Consider the following 27,934-nt stretch of genomic DNA (forward strand, 5'->3'; position numbering starts at 1 on the left):
TAATCTCCACCTTATGGAACTTTAGGAGTCCCATCATAGTATTTTTGCATAATTGCTAAACATTGTAGGCCATGGCAGAACTGCTACATTTAGGGAAACCCCAAGTCTTATTAATTGTACTTTCTAAAGATTTCAGATTTCTGAAATAACTCCACATTTTTTCATCTCGTCATCTTTCTGTTACCTTTTAGCCCTGTCCAGCATTATCTTTTGCCCAGACTCCAGGAGCCTCTTAACTAATCCCCATCCCCTTCCAATCTTGTTTCATTCCAGTTCTCCACAACACCAGAGTAATTGCTCTAAAGGGCAGACCTGATGTTGTCACCCTGTTGCTTATAAACATGTAGTAGTAACTACCCTGTGTTAAAAACTGCCCTCTAGAATAAAAAGCAAATTATTTAACAAGCTTACCTGATGTAAATTATCTCTGTATTTCTAGCCATTTTTCCTTCTAATTCTTTGGTCAAACAATAGTATCCTGCACCTTCTTCCTTCACCTGTCATTCCTAATGCCTGTAATCCATCCCATCTCCTTTCCTTCTCTCAAAGTCACATGGGAGTACTACCAGTAATTCTTCAAGTCTCACTTGATCTCCAAGATTAGGTCAGGTCTCCTATTATGTAATCCCAATGCAACTGGTATTTCCCAGCCATAAAACAGGACCCTCATAATTTGCCGTAATTATTTTATTATCTGTCTTCATGCTAAAATTAAAATTTCCATGAGTGTAGGTGTAGTTCCATGTTTTGTGACCCTAGCAAATGCTTGCTTCATTAGTTTACTATGCTGTGTAACAAATCGCCACAAATTGTAGTCAATGAAAACAATACACACATTTATTTTTTCACAGTTTCTGTGGGTGTGTATTCTGGGCATGGTTTAGCTGGGTCCTCTAAAAGGTCAGGACAGTCAAGGTGTGGCCAGGGCTGGGTTCTCATGTGGAGACTTGTCAGGTGGAGGATCTACTTCTAAGCTTAAATGGGTTGTTAGCAGAATTCATTTCCTCAAGGCTGTGAGACTTAGGGCTCCAAGTTCCTGTTTGCTTCTTGTTGCAGATCCTAGAGGTTCATCAGCTCCTTGCCTGGTACGCCAGCTAATAGGGTCACTTAGTTCTTCAAAGCCAGCATGGAATAAGTCTACTAACAGAGTCTTATGAAATGTAATCATGGGGGTGACATTCCATCATATTTGCCATATTCTATTGGCTACAAGTAAGTTATAGGCCACACCTCACACAAAGAGGGGTGATTAATACAAGGAAGTGAACATCAAGAGGTGGGGATCATGGGAGTCATCGTAAAAATCTGTCCACCATGACAGGTGCTTGAAATTTGAGTTGAATGATTGAAAGGAAACCATACATTTTTAAAAATTTTTTTAAATGTTTATTTATTTTTGAGAGAGAGAGAGAGAGAGACAGAGCACAAGCAGGGTAGGGGTAGAAAGGGAGGGAGACACAGAATCTGAAACAGGCTCCAGGCTCTGAGCTGTCAGCACAGAACTCGACATAGGGCTCAAACTCAAGAATTGTGAAATCATGACCTGAGCCAAAGTCAGACATTTAACCAACTGAGCCACCCAGGCGCCCCGTGAAAACCATACATTATTTTAATTATTTAATTGCAGGAACAATTACAGGGGAAAAAAATCACTTTTTGTTATCTTAACCATTTTTTCTGTGAAAATAAAATCTAAATAAATTAAATACAAACAACCTATATGTCATAAAACACTAACAATTTTGTGACTTTTAACTTAGTGTAGCTTTAATTACTACGAACAGATTATATTTATTTTTGCTTTTTTTCGCTTAACATTCGTGTGGCTTTTTCCCTGATGTCTATGTAGCTCCATCTTCCTCATATAAAATATAATGTGACATTCTGACTTTATTGATAGGTTTTATTTTGATATGGCTTTCAGTAAGATACATATACAACAAGGCTATTGAAATATAAAAGGAAAATTAAGAAGTCTATGAAATAAGATGTTTATATGTCATCCTACCCAAAGGTTTTATGGAATTTACAAGAATATTATAAAATAAGGAGAGAAAGTAAATGCATTGACAATCAAAGTTAATATAGTTATTTTAACAGACAGTTAAATTTAGCTTTAATCTTTCTGGAACCCAAGGAAAAAACATAGGAAATGGTATCAATTCTTCAAGAAAATTTTATTCTGTATGAAAACATTTTCTAATCATTATATACTCACAATCATTGACTGTTCTTTTATGAAATGACTTTAATAGGAAATGCAAAAACTTTTGCTCAAAAAATCTGCCCTGATTATTTGCCTTCAGGAAAATGCAAAGCCGGGCACTTGGGTGGCTCAGTTGGTTAAGCGTCCTACTTTTGATTTCAGCTCAAATCATGATCTCATGGTTGTGAGATCAAGCCTCACCTCAGGCTCCATGTAATGGAGCCACCTTAAGATTCCCTCTCTCCCTCTCCCTCCTAAATAAATAAGTAGATAAATAAAGTGTTTCTCTAGAAGTTAAGCTAATGAGGTCCACTCATCTGACTTTGTAGCAATTTAATTGATGCAGAGATAAAACTTAGGCTATCTCGAGAATGAATTGTGTACCGTTTAGACCTAGGGTGACCAAAGAATTTATCATTCTAGCCAAAATACTTTCGAGAGAGAAAAAAGATAGAATTAATAATAACCTGGCACAACAGATATAAAAGGTACTGCCAGATGGAACGATACATTCACTCTATTTAGACAGTTGTTTCAGAGTTTTTTGTCTATGAGTTTGTGAATATGTGTGCAAAACTATGCACACCAATATATGTATGTATAAAAAACATCAAATATACAAATGTACACATACCTCTGCACTTAAGCATACATTCATATAAGCAAAATAAAAATTTCATGAAACAATATTAACCTTTACCACATGCTATATATACACCCATGTTTTCTAATCTTTCCTCTTTTATTTCCAAAAGAATGCTTATTATGACACCTTAAATTAATGTTACGACCTACGGTTCTAAAAATACTCTGCTTTAGACCATCTTCGTCAAATACCAGTTGTCAACCAACATTCTGACAGGAGTCCCCAGAAGGGCTCCCTGTGTGTAGCATAATGTGTGGCAGATGGTGGGCATTTTACTCTTTGTTAAATGAATGCATGAATGCCTTAGTGCATGGTTATCTATAGCTCAAAGTTAAATTTTATTGTGAAGGCCTAAAACGTAGGACTTCTCTGTCATTTACAAAAGGAAGGTCTCAATGTTTCACAAATCAAACATGTAGGTAGGTGATAAGGCTGATATTCTAGTTTAACAACCTGCTCTACATTCTTACCTTGACGGAGGCCCCTACCTCCTTTCTGGGTATCTGTGTATAGTGTTGGACCTTATAAATATACACCACCAGTTCGTTGGTCATTTCCCCATCATTAGGCATTTGAGTTGCTTTCAGATTTCTTATTTTTTGTTGTTTCTTTTTTTGTTTTTACAACAAATAACAGAGGTTGTTTTTTTTTTCTTTTTAACAGATAACATGTTTCCTTTTTTTCTTCTAAGTAACATCCATAATACCTTCCCAAAAGTGGAACAACTAAGTTCAGTAGTTTGATTCGTTTTATCAAGTTAGCATGTTTTGCTAGGATGCTCTCCAAGAATGTTTGGACTCACTCGTTTGTCATCACCGATATATGGATGTACTTACTGCCTGAAACCTTCCAATATTTGATTTGATAATTTTTAGATACTACTTTATTAATTTAATAAACATTTTATATTTCCACGTATTTAATTGCAGCATCTAGATTATTTTCCATATATTTGTTTCATGCCTGCATTTCCTCCTTAGTGAGCCTTCTGTACATATCCTTATAACAGTGGGAAAAGACTCAGTAATTTTATTATACTTTGTTTGGAAAGATATGTGCATGCTGGCTCATTTGCAAACAAGCACATGTTTAAGACCTCAATTAAGACATTTTCTTTGGATCAGGCTTTGTTAGATTTAAGGCCAATAATGCTTAAATATATCTTCTGTAAATGTATGCCGTGTGTGAGTTATTGATAATTGTTTAACTTATTTTCCATTTCTTTTTTAAATTCCTTTTTATCCTTATTTTCTTCTAGGCTCGAGAATTACAATCTCGGATACTAAAACGTGTTCAGATGGAACAGCCAGACGCAGCTTCTGCACAGAAGCATTTAGCAGCTGAAATTTGTGCAGGGATTGCCAAACATTCTGTTGCTCAGCGAGACTATGAAAAAGCAATTAAGTTTTATAGAGAGGCTCTTGTTCATTGTGAAACAGATAATAAGGTCAGAACCTTTATAAAATTTTCACCGCCTTTTATTCCAGATGTCATCTAATTGCCCCAGATGTAAAATTCTTACCAGCTTGTTTGTAAAAAAATAAATGTAATAAAAATACAAGCTAAAAAATTAATATTGTTTCTAGAAATTCTTCAAAATGCCTCATGTAATAATGTCAGAGTCTAAAACTTATCGTGGAAGAAGTGACATAAAATAAATCAGTAAGCTCTTTGGTTTTTTTTGATATTAATCTATGTTTTAATAATCACTCTAAAACAATTTCTCAGTCTCGGGTATCTGGATCTTCATGATTCAGTTCAGTTTACTAAAATGCTATTGAACACCTCTGTATTTCAATTGCTATTTGGTGCTGGATATGCAGAAAAGTGACTAGATTGAATCTCCTACCTAAAGTGGCACAGCATGAGAATACCTGTAAGGATAATACTGGTAAAGAAAACTTCTATACGTGTCTGGTTATGTAAATTAAAATGCTGTTACTCTCTCAAATCTAGATAGATGATTAATTTAAAAAAATTAATATATGGCTAAATACTTCTTTTTTTCTTTTTCTTTTTTTAACTTAAATCCCAGTTAGTTGACATACAGCATAATAATAGTTTCAGGTGTACAATATAGTGATTCAGCAATTCCATACAACACCTAGTGTTCATCACAAGTACCCTCCTTCATCCCCATCCATACCCCCACCCACCTCCCCTCTGGTCACCATCAGTGTGTTTTCTACAGTGAAGAGTCTGTTTCTTGGTTTGCCTCTATCTCTCTTTTTTTTCCCCCTTTGCTTATTTGTTTTGTTTCTTAAATTTCACACATGAGTGAAATCATATAGTATTTGTCTTTCTCTGATGAATTTATTTCATGATGCAGGAGAAAAGACAACTATATTTTAGAATTTAAGGTTTTATTTTTTTTTCAATGTTTATTTTTTTTAGAGAGAGAGACAGAGTGTGAGTTGGGAAGGGGCAGAGAGAGGGAGACACAGAACCTGAAGCAGGCTCCAGGCTCTGAGCTGTCAGCACAGAGCCCGATGCAGGGCTCGAACACTTGAGCTGCGAGATCATGACCTGAGCTGCTTAACCAACTGAGCCACCCAGATGCCCCAAAATTTATGGTTTTGAATTGAACATTGTAAAATGAATACAACTCTTTCAGATGTAAGGCAAAAATAACCCTTAAGGCATAGCCAAATAGGTACCTTGTATAGTGGTGGTTAAAGGAGTTAGAATCATGTTTTCAAATCTGAAGCATACTTTGGAAATTATCTGCTAAAAAGCTTTTTATTTTTCAAATGAGAAAACAGGTTTAGAGGGATAACAGGGACCTGGCCCCATCGTGGAGAAGCCTGGACTAGAATCTAATCTCTCTCTGATTTAAGACCAGTGTTCTTTTCACAGTGCTTTGTGTCTGTATACCTTTCAAGTGAGTTACTACCTGTTTTCCCCCTTTCTTCCAGTATAAGAGAAAATAGAGGCGGGTATGTGTATAGTTTTCCTGCCGATCATGCTTGGCATTTTTATTGCAATCGCTTTTGGTCAACTGAAGTGTAATCTGTGTCCAGACATTTTCCATATGCACTTTTTAATCCAAACAGTTTCTGACTAATCTTGCGCTTTTTCTCTACAGATTCTGTTGGAGCTGGCTCGATTGTACCTGGCACAGGACGACCCTGATGCCTGCCTGCGGCACTGTGCGCTGCTTCTCCAGAGTGACCAGGACAATGAAGCTGCCACCATGGTCAGTGCAAAGGACTTCAGTGCTGGAAAGGCAGTTGTGTTTTATATTCCATGTGGAAGTTTCAAATTTTACCCCGTAAAACTAATACTAGATGAGAGGCCTGGCTTATGTTGACTTTTGGAAGGAACAGTATTTTTAACATTATTAGCATATTTTACCAATAAAGACCAAGAATCTTTTTGTTTTATAAGAATGGCAAACCTAGGTCAGGCCTTTACTTTCCCTTTGGGGTCTAGTTAATTTGTCTTTATGCCGAAGAGGATACATGATCAGGAAGAGTTGATGTGACAAAGCTATCATTTGCTAACGACTGACTTTTAAGTACTTACCCAGACATGCAGGACTAATTAAAAAGTTTCCATGGGACTTTTGTAGTTACAGAGAGAAGCCTTGATGTATTGTTCTAAGATGGTGTGCTTTGCTTTCTCATTTTTACCCGGGTTGAGATACGAGTTCATTTCCCAACGGCTAGGTAGATGATAGTATGTGAGGTTCACTGAAAATTATTATTATAACAAAAAAGAAGTATAAAAAGCATCCCTTTTAAAACACAATAAGAAAAGCTCAGTAGATCTTGTGTATTTTAAATTGCTTTGGAGTATTTAGGGTTTAAGAGTATTTGGGTTTTTTTAAATCTTCTCGTCCTTTTAGCCAAATCCAGGGAGGCATCTTTTCTGTCACGGCACATAGAGTGTGCAATTCCCTTCAAATTTCTGTTTTTAAAATAGCCACTTGAAACATATTTTCTGCTAAAAATAAAGTTTTGTGAACAGAGTGATCTGTTTCACATCCTTAATTATCTTCTGTTACAGTGATATGAATTAGTGTAATTCATATCTTGAGTCTCGAATTTTATTTTATTTATTTTTTTAATGTTTATTTAATTTGAGAGAGAGAGAGAGAGAGAGAGAGACAAGAACGTGAATGGGGGAGGGGCAGAGAGAGGGAGACACCGAATCAAAGCAGGCTCCAGGCTTTGAGCTGTCAGCACAGAGCCCGGCGTGGGGCTCAAACTCACTAACGGTGAGATCATGACCTGGGCCGAAGTCAGATGCTCAACCAACTGAGCTACCCAGGCTCCTCGATATACTTGAATTTTAAATGGCTCCTTTTTGTAAAACTTTGCCCTCTTCATGTTTTTCATAGGTGTTTTCATAGCCCTAAATCTTGACAGGAAAGGTATGTTTTGTAAAATATATGGCAATATTTTTAGAACCAACTTTTACCTTTATAGATGATGGCAGATCTCATGTTCAGGAAACAGGACTATGAACAAGCAGTGTTTCATTTACAGCAGCTTTTAGAACGCAAACCAGGTAAATATCCATTAATTATGTTTTTACTAATGCAGTCAACTTCCTTTCTCTTCTTTTTGACTGTTATGAAAACCTCAGTCAAATCCAACTCTCTATTCCACACCTGCCTTTGAGTAGCAGAAATGGCTGTAAGGAAAATGCAGCACCTTTGACTGGCCTCACTTTAAATTATGACCACAGACCCCCCAGTGGGCCCTCAGATGCTGCCTGGCAATCCTGCTGTATTTCTCTAATGAATTCACTCATTCCAGCTGCTTTTTATACCTTCTCCTCCCCCCCTCAAACCTCTGGCCCCCTCATCCCCCTTCCTTGTCCTCAACTAAAAATGTTGCCACCCACTTGAGTAGGAAAATACGAGCAACTGGAAGAACTCCATTCGCCTTTCATCAGGTCTGCCTTCTCGCAGCCGTTGTCCTCCCCGGATCTGCCATCCTTCCCACAGCCAGTGTCTCCCTGTGGGCCCAGGATGCCACCCCTGTCCTCCCGGAGGGCTTTCTTCAGGCACATCTGTCTCTCCTGCACCACCATTTTTTCCCAAGTCCACGCACGAGTATGGCGTGATAGCCCCTTGCTAAATATATTAACTAAAAACCAATTCTTAACTGTCCAGTTACTCTTCCTGCCAATTAATGCTCCATTCTTCGCTTTTCCCGGATAGAACATCTCCTCTAAACGGTTTCCATCTGTGCTGTCTCCACATCATCTGCTCCGCTCCTGCAGTCCAGGGAGGCTGTTTCTGCAGGACAGGCGGCCACCTCCAAGCTGCCAGAGCCTGCGTTCATGTCTCAGCTGTCTGCTTCCGTGGCCTGTCCTTACGCTCAGCACAGCTCCTTCCCTCCCTCGTGAAGGACTTTCTTCACTTGCCTGCTGGGGCGCTGGGCTTCCCTGGTTTTTCTTTTTTTGTTGTCTACATCTTTGTTAGATCTCTTTTCTCTTTATGACCTGTAAATATCAGAATGTTCTAGACCTGGGCTCTCAAACTTTTTTTTTTTTTTTAATACAGTCAGCCCACTGGGTGACTTCATCCAGGCCCATGGCTTTATGTCCTACGTGTATGCTGGTGTCTTGCAAGCATGTTCCTCCAGTCCTGACCCATTCCCACTCTGCTGTCCTGGGGAGTCTCCAGCTTGACATGTTTCTGTAGAACAATGGATCTCTCCCTCTGTCCCTCCAAATCTACTCCTCCGTTTCTCACCTCAGTAAATAGCATCACCATTTACCCACTTAGGCCCCAAACCTTACAGTTACCTTCAGCTCATCTTTCTCTCTACCACATCCCGTCTGTCAGCATATATCCGTGTGCTCTACCTTCAGGGCATACCTGGAATCCCATCACCTTTTACTTCCTGTGCTGCTGCCACCTGGTCTCAGGCATCAGCGTCTCTCACGTAGATAGTTAATGCTCTGTTCTCAAACTCACCCCTGTTTCTGTTCCTTGCCTCCAGACAGTCGAGAAATACTTTCAGCTGAAAGTAGCAGAGACTGTCCCTCTCAAAGTTCCAGTGGCCTGAATGATTATGGCTCTTTATTTTCCTCTTATGTAAAAGAAATGTAGAAGTCGGTTATGTGGAGAGCGGCATGGAGGACCCACAGTATCATCAGGACACCTGAGTCCTCTGCCTTTTTCTCCTGCCCTCATCAGCCTGACTTCCACTCTGAGTATCACCTCATGGTCCAGGATGACTGCAGCTCTAGCATCAACGTTCCAGGGCCCAGATGGGGAAGGTTGGGGTGGAGGTGGCTAAAAGGGATTACCTCCCTAGTGAGCCATCTTTTTTTTTTTTTTCTGTAAAAAATTTCCCTTCTGGAAGCACCTGCATGGCTGTAAAAGATGGTGGGAAAGGTCATCTTTTAGTTGAACCCAGTGCCATGTAGGATAAAATCAGAATTCTGATAGTAAGGAAGAAAGTGATGGTAGACATTAGGTAGGCAACAGTCCTTGCAGCTTAGTGCCCTGACACTTTTAAATTGCTCTTCTTGGGGCGCCTGGGTGGCGCAGTCGGTTAAGCGTCCGACTTCAGCCAGGTCACGATCTCGCGGTCCATGAGTTCGAGCCCCGCATCAGGCTCTGGGCTGATGGCTCAGAGCCTGGAGCCTGTTTCCGATTCTGTGTCTCCCTCTCTCTCTGCCCCTCCCCCGTTCATGCTCTGTCTCTCTCTGTCCCAAAAAAAAATAAATAAACGTTGAAAAAAAAAAAATTGCTCTTCCCTCTTCCTGGAATATTCTGGTGGCGGCTACTTCACGCCTTCAGGACTTGGCTCCAGCATGGCCACATCCTGAGAGCACCCTTCTGCAGCCATCCTGTATCAATGACACCTCTTACTGCTCTCTATCTTTCTATCTTGTGTTTGGTTTTTTTTATATCACCCTAAATAATAGAATGTAAGCATCAAGTGGCCAGGAACTTTGTCTTTGTTGCTGTGTTTCCAGGATTTAGAACAGTATCTGGCCAACTTGGTGCTCAGTAAATATTGGATAGAAAAAGAGTGGGAGGAGCAAAGGGAACAAGGGAGAGGGAAGGCGGGGAGGGAAAGGAAAACAGGAAAGGAAGGTGGAAACAGTAATGTGTGTTACTTACGTTTTTACCAAAAAGAGTTTGAAATCTCAGAGGACTCCTAGAGGTGTCACTCAGTTCTTGTAAACCCTAATGCCTTCATGGCGGGATGCCACCACTGGCAACCAGAACTGCCTGGTTTGGGCAGCTGTCTCTTTCAAGTAGGGCAACTCAAAAACCTTATAGACTCTACTATTGTAGTTACTAATGCTTCTACTTTTAAAAAGTTTGAATTTGAGAACAACACTTTCTACTTACAAACAAAATACCCCTCGTTAGAGTAAAGGTTGAAAGAAAATAAGTCCTTTCTGTCTTTATAGTGATAACAACATTTTATTTTATTTCTACTATTTTTATTATCTTTTTAAATGTTCTCCCACCTTTGGATTGCCTCATGCTCTGTTGTTGTTTCTTTCTTTCCCCAGTCTGTCCCAGCTTCTACCCAGGTGTTATTTAAAAGAGTGCAGTTAATCCAGGTGCCTGGGTGGCTCAGTCGGTTAAGCTCAGGTCATGATCTCTCTCACAGTTCGGGAGTTCAAACCCCGCATCAGGCTCTCTGGCAACAGTACAGAGCCCCCTACAGATTTTCTGTCTTCGTCTCTCTCTTCCTCCCATCCCACTCTCTCTCTCTCTCAAAAATAATAAATAAACATTAAAAAAATAAAAAAGTGCAGTTAATTATATTGACATCTTACCTCTTCTACTCACTCTGAGTACATCTTCCCACCTCAGTTGCCCAAAGCTTACTCTTACTTTCTTCAAGCCTAAGTTATTTTTGTCATGCCATTTCTGTCCAGGGTTCTAGACTCTGCTTGTCCTTTTCTCCTTCTATGAACTGCCAGTTTAAGGGACACACATACTATTTTCATTCTGTCTCAAGCTGTTCTCATATTGTAGCACTTCCCTCTGAGTGAATAATCAAACCTGGCTTCTTTAAAAAAACAAACCTCTGCCCTTGGAATATTTTTAAGCCATTGATGATGCTAGTACCCTCACATAGAAGATTTGAAGAAGCCCTCATCTGTCATGTGAATTTGGTCTCAGCCAGGTAACTTGGCATCAGCATTTTGTTGAAAGAGATAATAGTCAAATTGGCTTAGTAGACTGGCAGCTTTGGACTGTCTGTTTATAAACAAATATAAAATAAATTATTTGTAAATTCAGTGTACAGACTTTGTACATTGGAAATACCAAGTCACATACATCCATATGTCCAAATCTTTGCATGTTTCTTTTTCCTTTTGCCTATAATGCACATTGCCTTCCTTATTCTTTTTCTCTTTCCCAACACATGATCCAAAATATACTCACCCTTTACCAAAAACAAAAGCCTGTACCTTACTGCCACCACCTATGTTTTAAGATGCCTTACGTGATGCTGAGTAGGGGGACCATCTACCTCGATTTGCCGGAGACGAGAGGATCTCCTGGAATGCAGTACTTCCAATGCTAAAAGAAAGTCTCAACAAAGTGGGATGAATTGGTCACCCAAATCCTGGATGACTTCACCCATATCTCTTTGTCTTGTCTCTTCTAGTATCTTTCTGAAAATATTTTGCATACATTTGTCTTCTCCATGGGACTACAGTCTCCTCAAGTTTGCAGAGATCACGTCATATTCATCTTAGTCCCCAGCATCAGACGAATCACCAAGCACATAGATGGTGCAAAATAAATATTTATTGGTTGAATGGATCAATGCATGACTAAAATACCCAGTCATTTAAAAATACAAAATGTTAAAATTTTTGTGGTCTCTGTCATATTTTAGGTTTTTAATCTTGCATTCTTTATTCCTAATAGGACTCAATTCACAGATCTGTTCTATCAGAATCATTCTAAAACCTGAGTATCTATACTTACTCTCTGCATGAATTATAGGTCATCCTAAGTAACACATGTTATACCTTAAATTAATGCTGTATTTTAGCTGACTTCAGAAATGCACTGTCTAATTTGAGTTAACCTAACTAGTAGACAGTCCTTCCTATAGAGGTAATTACTGTTCTCTTGACGGATTACACCTCTTAACTCTTAAAATCTCCACATCATCTTGGGTTGTCCCTTCCCTCACACTAACTTCTTTTTTTTTTTTTTTTTTTTTAATTTTTTTTTTTCAACGTTTATTTATTTTTGGGACAGAGAGAGACAGAGCATGAACAGGGGAGGGGCAGAGCGAGAGGGAGACACAGAATCGGAAACAGGCTCCAGGCTCTGAGCCATCAGCCCAGAGCCTGACGCGGGGCTCGAACTCATGGACCGCGAGATCGTGACCTGGCTGAAGTCGGACGCTTAACCGACTGCGCCACCCAGGCGCCCCAGCCCTCACACTAACTTCTTAACAGGGTTCATCAGTTCTGTCTGCTAAAGAGCCAGCTGTCACATCCAGGCTGCCGTCTGCTAAGCCTACTGCTCGAATTAGCGCCTTTATCCCCTCTCACCCAGACCAGTGCAGCCCCCGCACTCATCCTCCAGTCTCTAGGCTCCTGCCATTTGACACCTTCATAGCACTTCTGTAAATCAAAAACTGCTGCTTGGCATACAATTTAGGATGGCTCTCCAGGGGAAAGTCTAAAATCATAGCATTATTTTGGTAATAAGGCAGCCCTAAATTACTGGTCCATTTGTATTTCTTACCCCTCTTCCTCCACTTTAATATCAGGTAACCTTGGACTTAGCAGCACTCCCCATGCTGCTCTGCTCTGTCTTTGCACGTGCCATATGCCTCTTGGAATGTCTTGGTATGTCTAGCAAGATCCTCCTCGTAGCCTTCAGGCTGCCCAAAGGTCTGATTCTATGTGAAACCTCCCGCCTCCCTCGGGCAGTTAGGAATTCTGTGCATTGTAATTCCAAAGCACTTTTATTCATGCTGCATCGCATCACACTATAATCATTTGGTATCTTCTCCCTATCCCTCAATAGGTATGAGCTAAGTTTTTTCAGAATATATAATACATTTCAGTTTTCAGTGGATTCCCTAAGTACAGAAATTTGCCTGTTTGTCAGATTTCATGGTTAACCAAAAGACAAGTCAGTATCAGTGATAATTATAATTTGAACTAATAATACATTTCAGTAGTATTGGAAAGTGTTAATTATTTAAGAAACTGGCCTCCCAATGTTGACTTTAGATAATATTAGCAATATCATGCATCGCACATATTAGCAACATCATACAAAAAAACTTTGGCCAGAAATTTTCACCTTCACATCCTGCCTAATCCAAGACAGCTTCTAGGTCCTGTGACTTTATTGTGGGTAGTTATCCCTAGTTTCTGTCCACACTTTTGGAGTTGTAAATATTACTAATGACCATTGTAATTTTTTTTTAAATTTTTTAAGTTTATTTATTTTTGAGAAAGAAACAGTGCAAGCTGGGGAGGGGCAGAGAGAGAGGGAGACAGAGAGTCCCAAGCAGAGTCCGTCCTGTCAGCAAAGAGCCCGATGCGGAGATTGGACCCACGAAACCGTGAGATCATGACCTGAGCCAAAACCAAGAGCCAGACACTAAACTGACTGAGCCACCCAGGCTCCCCACTAATGACCATTGTATTTTTAAAGCTCTTTCATGACCTTTTTCTATTTGGTCTCTATGACATGTTGAGGGTCAATATTATATTCCTATTTTAAGAAAATAGGTAATCCTTGACTCAGAGAATTTGAGTAATTTGTTTGAATTAACATAGCTAAAAGACAAGACCACTAGTTGAATCCTCTTTCTCTGAAACCATGCTCTGTATTTTAGTGATGCCAAAAAACAGGAAGAACAAAATCTCAAGATATTAGGTAAAGGAAGGCAAATGATGATGCTGTCAACCTGGATTACGTTAACATCATGTAATAGAGTAGAAACCAAGCCTACAGAAGTTTTTTTTTTTTTAAGTATTTTTTATTGTGGTAACATAACAAAAAGTACATAACATAAAATTTGCCATTTTAGCCATTTTTGAGTGTACAGTTCACTGACATTTAGTACATTCAAATTATTTTGTACCCATCGCCATTTTTCATCTTCAGAACTTTTCCATCATTCTAAACTAAAATTCTGTACCCACTAAACGCTAACGCCCCGTGCTCCCCTCCCCCATCTCTTGGCAACTCCCATTCTACCTCTCTATGAATTTGACTACTGTAGGTAGATACCTTATATAAGTGGAATCATATGATATTTGCCCTTTTGTGCCTGGCTTATTTCATTTAGTATAACGCTTTCAATGTTCATCCATGCTGTAGCCTATGTCAGGATTTCCTTCCTTTTTAAGGCTAAGTAATACTCCATTGTGTGTATATACCACACTTTATTTGTCCATTCATCTGATGATGAACATTAGGTTGTTTTCACTTTCGGCTGTTGTGAGTAATGCTGCTGTAAACACAGGTGCACACATATTTACTTGATTCCCTGCTTTCCATTCTTTTGAATATATACCCAGAAGTGGACTTGCTGGATCATATATTTTCTCTCCTTAGAACATAAAATCAAGGAAAAATTTCTTAAAAAGTTTTTGTTTGTGTGTTTTAATTCTAATTCACTCAACAGAAAAGATCAGCGTAGCTTATACAATGATTTTCGCAAATCCCCTACTATGAGTCCTGTGCTCACTGAAACTTGAGAGTCCAAACATCTAAAAAGCACAACTATAGAGAAATAAAATATGAGCCATTGATATAATAGACTATTATGCAGCCATTTAAATCATGTTTTTGAAAACTAATGAGTTGGGAAATGTTTATTGTATAATGCTGAACCAAAATTAAAACCCCAAGTGTGACTTCAATTTTGTATATTAATATTGTATATTAATATTGCATATTAATTTTATATACATTAAATATTGATAGAATAAAAGTAAATACATAAATACTGATAGAATGATTTTCACTCACAAATATGTGAAAAGAAAAGTACCAAAATGTGGTCATCTCTAGCTGGTGGGAATATGAGTGATTTCTTTTTCTTTATACTTTTCCAAATTTTCTAAAATGTCCATGCGTTATTTTTACAATCTGAAAAATATTTATTAAATTTTTCTCAAAACAGTATTTTAATGATATAAAAGAACTAGATAGAATTGGGAGAAGGCTTTCTAGGAACCTGCCAGTAAATTATACCTGATACCAAAGAACTAAATTAATTCTTTTTTCTTAGAAGGCAAATTAGGATTAAAATACTAGGACTGATTTGTTACAGTTGTATTATGGTAAGCTAGTGTCTAGTACATTAGTCACATATACATATTAAGAAAAATCTGGAGTAAAATTTCTAATTGCCCACCCCAAACATTATCATCAAAGAGTACTGTTCTCACCCTGTTCCTAGCTAAGGGTGGAGGAGAAAGGAGGTCAGAGATAGTCTTAACCCTGTGTAATCACATCAACCCTCCTGAATTCTACAGTTACAGTTTAGATGATCAATGCAGAGACTGTTTCTAGATTTTGGTCCCAGGAACAGTTGAAAATTAAGTTATAACAAATGTACATTTTTATACATTGGCTTGTATAGAACCTTCTCCCACTGCCCAGACCAACCAAACCTTTATCCAATACTCATACGGTCTTTTTAAGGGTTTATAATACCTAAAGCATTCCTTTTGCTTGTATTTAAATTCTACATCACTTAAAGTAAACTGTACTTTAATGAAGCAGGATTATAACCACAAAAACAAGAGATATAAAATGTTGTCTATATTTGAAATATTCTTTGTTTCTAGATAATTACATGACATTATCTCGTTTAATTGATTTCCTGAGAAGATGTGGAAAACTTGAGGATGTTCCAAGATTTTTCTTAATGGCTGAAAAACGTAACTCCAGAGCAAAATTGGAGCCGGGATTTCAATACTGTAAAGGACTATATCTTTGGTAAATCTGTTGGTGAATAAATCCTACATAATAGTTTTTTTCTTTCTCATTGTGAATAAAGTAGAATAAACTTTCCTTTGTCTTAAGATAGATCTACATTTTATGGAGCGCTTGGGTGGCTCAGTGGGTCGAGCATCCAATTCTTGATTTCGGCTCAGGTCATGATCCCAGGGTCATGGGATCCAGCCCCAAGTCGGACTCTGGGCTGAGCACGGAGCCTGCTTAGGATTCATTCTCTCTCTCTCTCTCTCTCTCTCTCTCTCTCTCCCTCCCTCCCTCCCCCCACCCTCTCTGCATCTCTCCCTCCCTCCTTCCCTTCTTCTGCCCCTCTCCCCCATTTGTGCTCTCTCCTCTCTCAAATTAAAAACTTAAAAAAAAATGTTAATAATTTTAACCAAATCTTTACCAAAGATATTATAAATGACTTAAAGTTTGTAGTCGACAATTGAAATAAGTGATTTTTTTTTTTAATATCTAACAAGGTATACTGGAGAACCAAATGATGCCCTTCGACACTTTAATAAAGCTCGGAAAGACAGTGACTGGGGCCAAAATGCCCTTTATAATATGATAGAAATCTGTCTGAATCCAGATAATGAAACTGTTGGAGGTGAAGTATTTGAAAATCTGGATGGAGACCTAGGGTGAGTTATCATTTGACAAATTATTCCTTTTCTGGAAACACTTACTAGGGATAACAAGCAAGGATACCTTCTAAAAGAGGGCTAAACTCTAGGAGAGCACTAATGAAAAGGCAGGTGAAAAAAAATCATAGCTAGAACAGCCATTCTCTGAAACAAGCATGAAATGCTTTTAAGAGGCTTCCTAAATCAGAATAAGCATGCTACAAAGACGTTTCCCTAATTACTTGTTGAAACAGCATAAATTGTAGAATTTGATTACTTTAGCAAAAGCTGTCCACACAGTAACAGTAACTCCTTAGCATATGGTAGTTCTCTGCCATACCCTGTGCTATACTATATACTTTATGTGCATTGTCTTGTTTACTCCCTGCAACAGTGTTGTGAACTAAGCTCAGAGTTAACCTAATGTGATAGTAAATGGTGGGGGCAAGATGTGGACTGAGTTCTACGTGACCTCAAAGTTCCTGCTAATAGCCACCGTGGTGCACTGCTGATAAATAGTGCTATTGCTATCAACCTGTGTTAGTTGCTTGTTCTCAGAAATGGGCAAGGCATTGTAGAGGATATATAAGGATGTAAATGCGTAAGGTACATAAGGTAGTTTCTGCCTTCAGGAGCATGTAATTTACTTAGGAGGCAAGACAATATCTGAAACCATTGGATCTTTGACAAAACAGAAATGGGTGAAATGGATAGTAAGTGTTACAAGAATTCATACAAATCCTAGCAGTGCAAAGCAGTCAGGGGAAGATGCACAGGGGTGTGAGAGAAAATGAGAACAGACTGCTGAGAGGTTTTAATGACAGATTTGAAGGCTTGGGTTATAGAGACCATTAAAAGTTTTAGAGCAAAGGAGAGGCATGTTTCTGTTTGTTTATAAAGGTTTAGGTAACATACTGTTATGCAACTATAGGCTGTCCTCATGGAAATATTTAGCAAATAGTTGAAAATATAAAACTAGAACTCAGAAGGGAGGTCCCAGCTGGAGATACAGGTGTGGGGGATGTGTGATCAGAGTAGACAGTTGGAGCTCAATGAATGGCCTCTTTGCAAATAGAATGCAGTAACATAAGTTTGAAAACTAAACTTCGGGCTAACATTTAAGGGGATTGGAGGAGGAAGGGAAGTCAGAAAAGGACAGTCAGCATGGTAGCAAGAGACCCAAAACTATAATGTTACAGAAGGCAAAGGAGGGAAACTTTGAAGAAGGTATTCAACAATGTGAAATGTTTTAGAGAAGGTAAAGCCTGAAGCCTGAGGTAAAAAAAACCAATGGTTTAGTGAATGGGCTTTGAGAATTTAATTTCCTTTTATTAATTGATTTATATATTTTTTTAAAAATAAGAAAATTGATGTCACATATCCACATTGTTTTTACACTTGACATTTACAGCCTTTGACAGATACATAGTTTCTTTTCTGAGAGACCAATAGACAGGTAAAAATATTGCAGTACTTGGCACATAGTAGGTGCTTCAGCAAAGTTAGTTACTTTTTACTCCCTCCTTTCTTTCCTTTCATTTTCTGAGTATATGTACCACTTGATAATTGTATGATTCTACTTCTCCTGAATTCTAGTTTTATATTAGTGGAAATGAACACACTCACCACATACAGATATTGTCCAATTTTTGTCTTCAGTCTAAAGTGAATAAATGTTTAATGGTGTTTCATTAAAGCTGTATTAATTGTTTAAATCTAATGCACTGTAACCGTGGTTCACCTTGTATTAGAAGAGAATGAGTGACATTCCACAAAAGGGTTACATTAAATAAGTGACAGCAAAGAAGCCAGTGTACCCTAGGGCTCATTCCAAAATCAGTGAATTTTACTTCATGAGTAACAGACAGATTTATTTTTAATTGTATATAGGAATTCAACTGAGAAGCAAGAGTCTGTGCAATTAGCGGTGAGAACAGCAGAAAAACTCCTTAAAGAACTAAAACCTCAGACCATTCAGGGTCATGTACAGCTTCGCATAATGGAAAATTATTGCCTAGTCGCTACCAAACAGAAGTCTAATGTTGAACAAGCATTGAATACCTTCACCGAAATAGCAACATCTGAGGTTAGATTTTCTTTTTCAGCTTTATATTATTTTTCCTTGGTGGTATAGAAATAGTTGTTTACTTTCTGAAGATTGACTTAATTACAAGTACAAATTGCCTCTGTAGTTCGGCATAATTCTACGTAATATATATATATATATATACCTCTGTTTCCAGAAGAAACAGTTTTGTTACTATTTTGATATGTTGTTTATATTTATTTATTTATTTATTTATTTATTTATTTATATTTGTATTTATTTGTATTTCTTTATATATGTATTTATATTTATTTCTATTAGAATGGTAAATTCTAAGAAAAGGAAATTCTTCTTCAAAAGGGCATAAATTAACTCAAAGGAATGGCTTTATCTTCTGCAAAGTTTCTGTGTTGTTTCACTTAACTTGCTAAGTGAAAATAAATACCTGTCTGCCTTGATAGTTCACCTTTTCACTTATGCAAACTTGAAATGTTTCCAAATCTAAGGCTAAATGAGGTCAGTACTGACCGCTTATAATTCAGTCGTGAGAATAATGGTGTTGTTTCCCCCTGCAAAAATAATAGTAACAACAATAATAATAATTAGATCAGAGATTTTCTTCTCTTTTCACCTCAGATCCACCTTCTCACTTTGGGTGCTTGGTTTTGCCTTCTCTCACACAGTGCTGTATTTCTTCAATTGCTTGATACTAAGGAAGGAATTCTAGGGACCCCACTCATCAGCAGTGGGTGATAGCTAGTTCTAAGCATACTCATTGGATTTCATGTTCTTCCATTCAACAGTGTTGTAGGCCACCAAAAATTCATAATTTATGTCTCTCAGAGGACATACAGAACTTTGCTGTGTTTTCTTGCGGTTCAGAGATCACAGTGGTAGCAGTAAGCCACCAAAACCCTCCTGCAGTGGCCCCTTCCTCTTGCCTCCCATGACCGAGGAGAGCTTTGGGGAACCTATAGCTCCTGTTGCCATTTGTGCACAAGCATCCTAGATGGCACTTTATCACCCCTGTAAGCCACCCTTGGAACTTAACAGCAAGGTAGTATCAGCAGCAGTGACATTCTAGAGCAGCACCCTTCTGCTCACCATGACGTGACCACTCTCAGGGGTGGGCCGTGTGGCAGCAGATGGACGACAGCGGCTGATGAATGGAGAGCAGAAGTAGGGGAGAGAGTTTAAGTCATGAGGTTTGAGAGAACACCAAAATCAGTGAGTGACATCACGGCTGTTTCTTAGCAGTACTGTGCCAGTTTTTTGTGTTGGTGAGACTGCATTGTTTTTACCATTCATATATGTGTGATTACTAATATACTACCCTCAAATCTGTTCACTGACCATTCCAGCCTAAGACTGATGCATGAACTGAAGTTTCAGCAGTGAGTTTTATCTGGCATTTTTTTCTTTTAACTCATAAGCTGCATGTATTAATAAAATGAATATTCACTAAGCAGCCAGTGGGTGCTAGGCAAAATGGGAATCACAAAAGTGTATAGTCTCTTTTATCGAGTTTATCATAATCTAGGGATGATAAGGCAAAGCATACTGTGTACAAACCAAAATCTATTACATTCTGTCCTAGAGTTACAGGTAAAAGTGGTGTAGGAAACAGTATAAGGAAAGTGAGGAGGCCCTTTTGTGGAGAGGTGTGATTTAAGAAGAACCATGATAAATTGCATTTTCACAGGCAGAGACAGATGATACATACATTCTAGGGGAAGGGGAAAGTACGAACAAAGGCAAGGAGGCAGACAAGCATGGGGTATATTTATGACACTCTGTAGCATTCAGATTGATTGAAAAAGAGGTACGTAACAGGAAGTCACCTGAGGAAAAGGTAGAAGACACATTAAACCCAAGCAAACTGTTTCCACCTGCTTTCATCCTGTCGTCTTGAAGCATAAGGGTGCATTGGTTACAACATGGCTATATTGTCTTCTGTGATCTAAAGTTGCTGCAGCTCAGAGTGACTGAGAAAGACATTGACAAGCCAGCTGAACACCTTAGGATGTCTGCACCAGAAAAGACATATGGGTCTAATGCAGGGGTTGTAACTCAGGTTTGCACTTTTAGAAACCATTCTTGAGTTCATTCAGGAGTGATCAAGCGGTGAGAAGTTGATTAATTCCAATCAAACTCAAGGTGTGTGATTCAGAGAGATTATTTTTAAATGTATAGTGTGGGATATTTTTAGCATGTGACTGGATCTGGACTTTTTTAAATTTTTTTTTATTTTGAAAGAGAGATAGAGCATGAGCAGGGGAGGGGCAGAGATAGAGGGAGAAACAGAATGCAAAGCAGGCTACAGGCTCTGAGGGTCAGCACAGAGCCCGATGCAGGGCTCAGACTCACAAACTGAGATCATGACCTGAGCTGAAATTGGATGTTTAACCGACTGAGCCACCCAGGCACCCCTAGATCTGGACATTTTTATAGAACCTTTCTTGTCTTGGGCTGTCCTAGGACCAGGCTGACAAATTCAGAGCAGATCTCTATTTTCTTTCCTTTCTACAGAAGGGGGGAGGGGCTCAATAATTGATAATATGCCCCTTATGTCTCCAAAATCTACCACCAATTGGCTGAATTTGGCACTCAAACCTTTTTGCCATCCCTTAATTACAACAGCAAATTACATATTGGAAGTTTGTTGCTAGGCATAGAATTACAACCAAAGAAATTTTATCTTCCAAAAAATTTTCATCAAGCTCTAAGGAACTGTCCTTCTCTATTCCAGGGTTCTTTCTTTTTTTTTTTTTTTTTTAATTTTTTTTTAATGTTTTATTTATTTTTGACAGAGAGACAGACAGAGCATGAGCAGGGGAGGGGCAGAGAGAGAGGGAGGCACAGAATCCAAAGCAGGCTCCAGGCTTCGAGCTGTCAGCACAGAGCCCAATGCAGGGCTCGAACTCACAGACCGCGAGATCATGACCTAAGCCGAAGTTGGACGCTCAACCGACTGAGCCACCCAGGCACCCCATATTCCAGGGTTATTTCTGACTTCCAACCATGATCAGGGTTGGACATTGAACATGCCCCTCTAGTCTCCTTTTGGCAGTATTCCTTATTGGTTACCCAAACTTGCTATCTTACAGTGTACTTTTATTATAGTCATGATATTGTAATTTCTAAAGCACAGTCTCTCATCTTTTATTTGTATTTTAACCTGAAGGCTTCTCTTTATTAAAACATCATGATCCCACTGCTGAAATTTAAGAAGCCCCCCTAGCTTTATCAGGGATATACACATATTGCTTAGGTAGGTTGGTTTTCTGGGTAGATCACTAACGGCTTCCATTTCATACCAATTCTTTTTAGTCTGTAGGTTTCACAGAGTGACATTTTCTGACTCTGAACTCTTCTCTAAAAGAACATTGTGTTTTATAGACACTATCAAGCAGCAGACTCTAAGTCTAAAAGAGTGTTTTAAGGCATGAGTTTATTTCATATAATTTCTAAGTGATTAATCGCATGCCTTGTTTATAAGATTTCATTGGTCAAACTTAATTGGATGAAGAGGCTTTCAAATAAAACAAGAAGGAAGGGAAAACAAGCAATAAAAGTCCATATCGATAAAAAGTCAATATAGATAAGTCAGTAGAAGTTCACATAGAGAAGGAATATCATTTGCAGGTAAATCATTCTCATTCTTGTTTTACAAGTGAAAGAACTAAGGAATCTGAATGCAGAATCTGAAACGCAAATGTTTAATGAGTATTATACTGAAATAGAATTTTGTTTTTTCCTGTTTCTGTATAAAACCATAAAAACTAATTAGTCCCCAAAAGATCAAGTCGCCTTAATGGTCTGAATCATGTGGTTCTGGCATCTGTGTATTTATTGAATTATTTTGACCGCATGGTGCCTGACCAGGTTTCTCCATGATAGCTTGAGTTTACTCGATGTATTAAATAATGACTATGTCACAGTTATATCTGTGGAGCCAGTTACAGAATTCACAGGCCAGTTCTCACATTGTGTAGCACTTGCTACTTTCCCTGTTTCCTTTTAAACATACAACATGTATATTTGTGTATATGGGCATCTGAAGTTTTGCTTTCTTACAGAGGGATCATATTCCAGCACTTTTGGGAATGGCAACAGCTTATATGATCTTGAAACAGACTCCAAGGGCCAGAAACCAGCTAAAGCGGATTGCGAAAATGAACTGGAATCCTATTGATGCTGAGGACTTTGAGAAGAGTTGGCTGCTGCTTGCTGATATTTATATTCAATCAGCAAAATACGACATGGCAGAAGAGCTATTAAAACGGTGCCTGCGTCATAATAGGGTAGGTGATTGAAGAATAAAACATCATTGTTAACCTTTCACTTACAAGCTTCCCGTAATAGGTTATTATAGAATGTTGGTCCATTTCTAAGGATTCTTGTGTATTTTTTGAAAATTAAATGTTTATTCTTAACACAATCAGGAAATAAACAGTCATGAGAAGAAAGAAGTCATTTGCTTTTGAAAATAAAGAAAACTAGAGATTTATGCAGCTTCAGGGTTCAGCTGTGGTTTACGTCCCACTTACAGAAAGTGTTTATGGAATGTCAAGCATTTGTGATTATCCAGCTCATCCCAGAACTAATGAAAATTGCAGAAGAACGTTAATTGCGGACGTCTGTCCCTCCTATTAAGAAATACTCTAGATAAATTTACTGCAGCTGCATGTTGTTTTCACATTATTAAAATCCACTATGCATAATATATTTTGTGGGGAAAAGTCTTTCCAGCATTTAATTTGCTTATTAAAAAGTTCTTACCTTTAGGTATAAAGCTGAAAATCTTTAAGTCTATAGAATTCCACCATATTTCAGTAATAGCGCATTTTGGTTTTTAGGCACACAAAAAAGAATGTCTTATAACATTTTTAAAGAATTTGTTACTATTTGTTGAGAAATAATTGCAATCAACTTAGAAACTTAAGGATATTTATCTTTACAGATTCATGTCAATTACCTCAAAATCGTAATCATAGTAAATCTGTCTTATTCTCTTTGAGCAAATTAAGTTATAAAACAGATCATCTAATGCTATTAAGTTACTTTAATAACTTTAAAAACCCAAAATATCAAGCCATTTATCAATTTATAGTCTGTACATCTAATTTGAAGTTAAGTTGGACTTGAAAAACAGGTAATACTAATTAATAGGTTTTGAAAAATCTGCCTCCAGACCCCTCAGGCAAAGGAAATAAGACAAAAATAAACTACTGGGACTACACCAAAATAAAAAGCTTATACACAGAGAAGGAAACCATCAACAAAGCAAAAGGGCAGAAGTGGGAGAAGACATTTGCAATGATATATTTGATAAGAGGTTAATATCCAAAGTATATAGGGGTGCCTGGGTGGCTTAGTCAGTTAAGCCTCTGACTTCGGCTCAGGTCATGATCTCACAGTTCGTTGGTTGGAACCTAGCATTGGGTCTGTGCTGACAGCTTGGAGTCTGGAGCCTTCTTCGGGTTCTGTATCTCCCTCTCTCTCTGCCCCTCCCCAACTAGCATGTACGCTCTCTCTCTATCTTTCTCTCTCTCTCAAAAATAAATAAACATTAAAAATTTTTGAAAAAAAGTGAAAAAATATCCAAAGTATATGAAAAATTTGTAGAATTCAATACCAAAAACAAACAAAAATCCAATTTAAAAATGGGCAGAGGACCTGAATAGACATTTTTCCAAAGAAGATGTACAAATGGCCAATAGACATGAAAAGTTGCTCAATATCACTAACCATCTGGGAAATGCAAATCAAACCCACAGTGAAATATCACTTTACACCTGTCACAATGACTAGGATCAAAAAGACAAAAAATAACAAGTGTTGGCAAGGATGTAGAGAAAAGGAAACTCTTGTGCACTATTGGTGGGAATGTAAATTTGTACAGCCACTATGGAAAACAGTATGGACGTTCCCCAAAAAATTAGAAATAGAAAGACTATATGATCCAAAAATTTCACTGCTCAGTATATACCCAAATGAAATGAAAACACTAATTCAAAAAGTTATATACACTCCCATGTTTAAAAAGCAGCATCATTTACAATAGCTGAGATAAGAAGCAACCCAAGTGTACATTGATCGAATGGATAAAGATGATGTGGCAGATATATTCAGTGGACTATGACTCAGCCATAAAAAGAGAATGAGTCCTTGCCATTTGTGCAACATGGATAGACCTAGAGGGTATTACGCTAAGTGAAATAAGTCAGAGAAAGATAACTACCATATGATTTCACTTATTTGTGGAATCTAAACAAACAAAAGGCAGAAACAGACTCAAAGAACAAACTCATAGCTGCCAGAGGGTGGGTCGTAGGGGTATGGGCAAAGTGGGTTAAGAGAAATGGGAGATACAGACTTCCAATTATGGAGTGAAAAAGTCATGGGGATGAGAGGTATAGCATGGAGTGGGTGGTCCCTGGGAGACTTAGTCGGTTAAGTGTCCAGCTCTTGATTTTGGCTCAGGTCATGATCTTATGGTTCATGAGTTTGAGCCCCCGGTTGGGCTCTATGCTGACAGGGCACAGTCTGCTTAGGATTCTCTCTTTCTGTCTCTCTCTGCGCCTCCCCCCTCAAAATAAATAAATAAACATTTAAAAAAAGAAAAGAGGTACAGCATAGGGAATATAGTCAGTGATATTGTAATAACGTTGTATGGTGACACATGGGAACTATGCTTGTAGTGAGCATGGAATAAAGTATAGACTTGGTAAATCACTATGTTGTACACCCAAAACTAATGTAACATTGTGTGTCAATTATACTTCAATTAAAAAGAAAAAGAAAAATGTAAACAGCCAAATGGCTGACCCTTACACGCCTCGTCTAGGATTAAGTGAGATTACATGGAAATTAAGGTTTCAGTGCAGATAGAATTTCAGTTTCCTGGAACACTGACAGCAATATATTGCATGGCTGAACACAATGGCTACTTTAGAGGCGCCATTTGGCTGATTAGGCATGTCAATATTGGAAGCATGAGATTCAGGAACTAGAGCTTAGGAACCTTGAATTGTATAATTAAAAGATGGAGATCATCCAGATCTGGGACAGAAATGTACAGGATGACACTAGACCATCTTGTCATACCAGATGGCAAGGAAGCTATCGAAGATGATTAGAGTCATGTCAAGGACTCAGGAGCCAACTTGAAGACACTCACAGTAGCCAGAGTTGGAACACATTAACTCTCAGTAAGAATAGTAACTGCAGTGGATTGAAACACACCAAAAAAGTTTAAATCCATGGGTTTACAAAGATCCAAAAAAGAAAAAAAAATGAAAAACCTAATTAGTCACCATTGGCATATACTGATGAACTATTAGTTCTGAAGCTGGGAAATAAAGGGAAGGCATTAAGCACTTAGCCTACCTTTTCTGTATGAACTACACTACTGGGAAACAATATAGTATAAAAGACATCTCTTATTATAGATGTTTTCCAGATAATAAATGAAGAGTGATAGACTATCATCATTTTCCAGCCCTGATAAATTGATGAACGGGTATAACATCATAAAAAGAGAATCTGACGTTATGTGCCTCCTCAGGGAAGATCACGCCATCTATGACACAGCTGAACTGGGGTGAGGCGAGTGAAACCCTCACTTGGGGTCCAAAATTTCCAAGGGCACTTTACGTCTCAGTAATGATCTTAGGCAGCTGGTGCTACTATAACAAAGTGCTATAGACCGGGTGGCATATAAACGGTAGAAGTTGATTTGTCACAGTTCTGGAGGCTGGATGTCTGGAGTAAGGGTGCCAGCATGGCTGGGTTCTGGTAAGGGCACCTTTCTGGGTTACAGACCACTGACTTTTTGTTGTGACCTCACATGGTGGGAGGAGAGGATAAGAGAACTGTCTGGGGTCTCTTTTATATGGACACCAATCCCACTCATGAGAGCTCCACCCTCATGACCTAATTAGCTCTGAAAGATCCCATCTCCTAGTAGCATCACACTGGAGGTTAGGCTTTCCATGTACGGATTTGGGGAGAATAGAAACAGTCCATTGTAGATAAATTATCATTTAATCAAGATACCTATTAAATTATAATAAAATATTATTACAATAAATAATGCAGGGGCACCTGGGTGGCTCAGCCGGTTGAGCATCTGACTTCGGCTCGGGTCATGATCTCACAGTTTGTGAGTTCAGGCCCCACATCGGGCTCTGTGCTGACAGCTCAGAGCCTGGAGCCTGCTTCGGATTCTGTGTCTCCCTTTCTGTCTGCCCCTCCCCTGTTCACATTCTGTCTGTCTCACTCTCAAAATAAATACATAAACATTGGGGAAAAAATTTTTAATGAATAATTTAATGCAGTATTTTTTAACCAAAATGCCAAAATGTTAAATAGCATCTGACAGTGCTGTGCTGAGTGGTATTGAAGCCTGAAACAAAAGGGGAAAATTTATGCCTCCATATCCATGTTTTTACATATTTTTCCTTTTTAAAATGTTTACTTACTTATTTTGAGAAAGAAAGTACGAGCAGGGGAGGAGCAGAGAGAGGGAGAGAGAGAATCCCAGGCAGGCTTCACACTTCCACACAGAGCCCCACACAGGGCTCAAACTCATGAACCATGAGATCGTGACCTGAGCCAAAATCAAGAGTCAGACGCTTAACTGACTGTACCACTCGTGTGCCCCTATATATTTTTCAGTGGGTAATGATTTTAATGAAAATGTTAATATATTTATTCCCATTAAAGTCAGGAAAATAAAATTATAGTAAATTTAGTTTGGGTATAAAGAAAATATTTAAATTTTAAATGTTGTGAGTTTTAATATCTCAGCTTGTCAATTTGATTTGTAAAATGTTAACATCTGGGGGGGAAATTATCAATTAAATCACAAAAACATGTATACAGAGTTGTGCATTTTTCCTTTTGCCTCAGGCTCCAATGTGGCTCACCAGGGCACTGACCTAGAAGTACTTTTACCTCTGTCCTCAAAGATTGAAATCAAATTCAAACCTCTAGATCTAATTACAATTTCCAGGAAATATTGGTGATATAGGAATATATTACATAAGCACTGCAAGGATGCATTCAACTAAATCTGGGCTGTGAGGAACTCTAGGATAAAAATTCTTTTTTGCTACATTTAATTGCAAAAAAAGAGACACAGAGAGAGATGGAGAGGAAACCTCTAGATCAAAAGAAAGTTGAGAGACATTTCCACCAGTTACAATGTGTGGGCCTTGTTTGGATCATCTTCCTAACAAACTAAAAACAAGACAAAACAAAATGATATTGAGACCATTTGAAATTTGAATAATGAATGGATATTTGGTAATATCAATGAGTTGTTACGTTTAGGTATGATAAATTGTGGTTATGTTTAAAGAAAGTCCTTGTATTTAAAGAGGCATACTAAAGTAAAATATTTATGAATGAGATGATACAATATCTGAGGATTTTTTTTTCTTTCATAATACAGAAGGACAAGTGTGGGGGGTAG

The 27,934-nt window shown here is 38.2% G+C and overlaps 1 protein-coding gene across 4 annotated transcripts in view; it reads left to right on the plus strand.

Moving 5' to 3' along the window:
* Positions 1-27,934, plus strand: part of TTC21B (tetratricopeptide repeat domain 21B) — an 82,426-nt gene that overhangs the window by 48,058 nt on the left and 6,434 nt on the right. For all 4 annotated transcript variants that reach the window (XM_047083651.1, XM_047083652.1, XM_047083653.1 and 1 more), the window contains 7 exons: positions 4,111-4,299; positions 5,938-6,048; positions 7,283-7,364; positions 15,630-15,780; positions 16,263-16,424; positions 18,297-18,492; positions 22,533-22,757. In XM_047083651.1, the coding sequence (XP_046939607.1) occupies positions 4,111-4,299; positions 5,938-6,048; positions 7,283-7,364; positions 15,630-15,780; positions 16,263-16,424; positions 18,297-18,492; positions 22,533-22,757 (1,116 nt within the window). The remainder of the gene's footprint in view (positions 1-4,110; positions 4,300-5,937; positions 6,049-7,282; positions 7,365-15,629; positions 15,781-16,262; positions 16,425-18,296; positions 18,493-22,532; positions 22,758-27,934) is intronic.

This window comes from Lynx rufus, unplaced genomic scaffold (genome assembly GCF_022079265.1).
Source record: "Lynx rufus isolate CCGP_SWC_20201006 ecotype Redwood Valley unplaced genomic scaffold, mLynRuf1.p SCAF_2, whole genome shotgun sequence".
NCBI classification, from domain to species: Eukaryota; Metazoa; Chordata; class Mammalia; order Carnivora; family Felidae; genus Lynx; species Lynx rufus.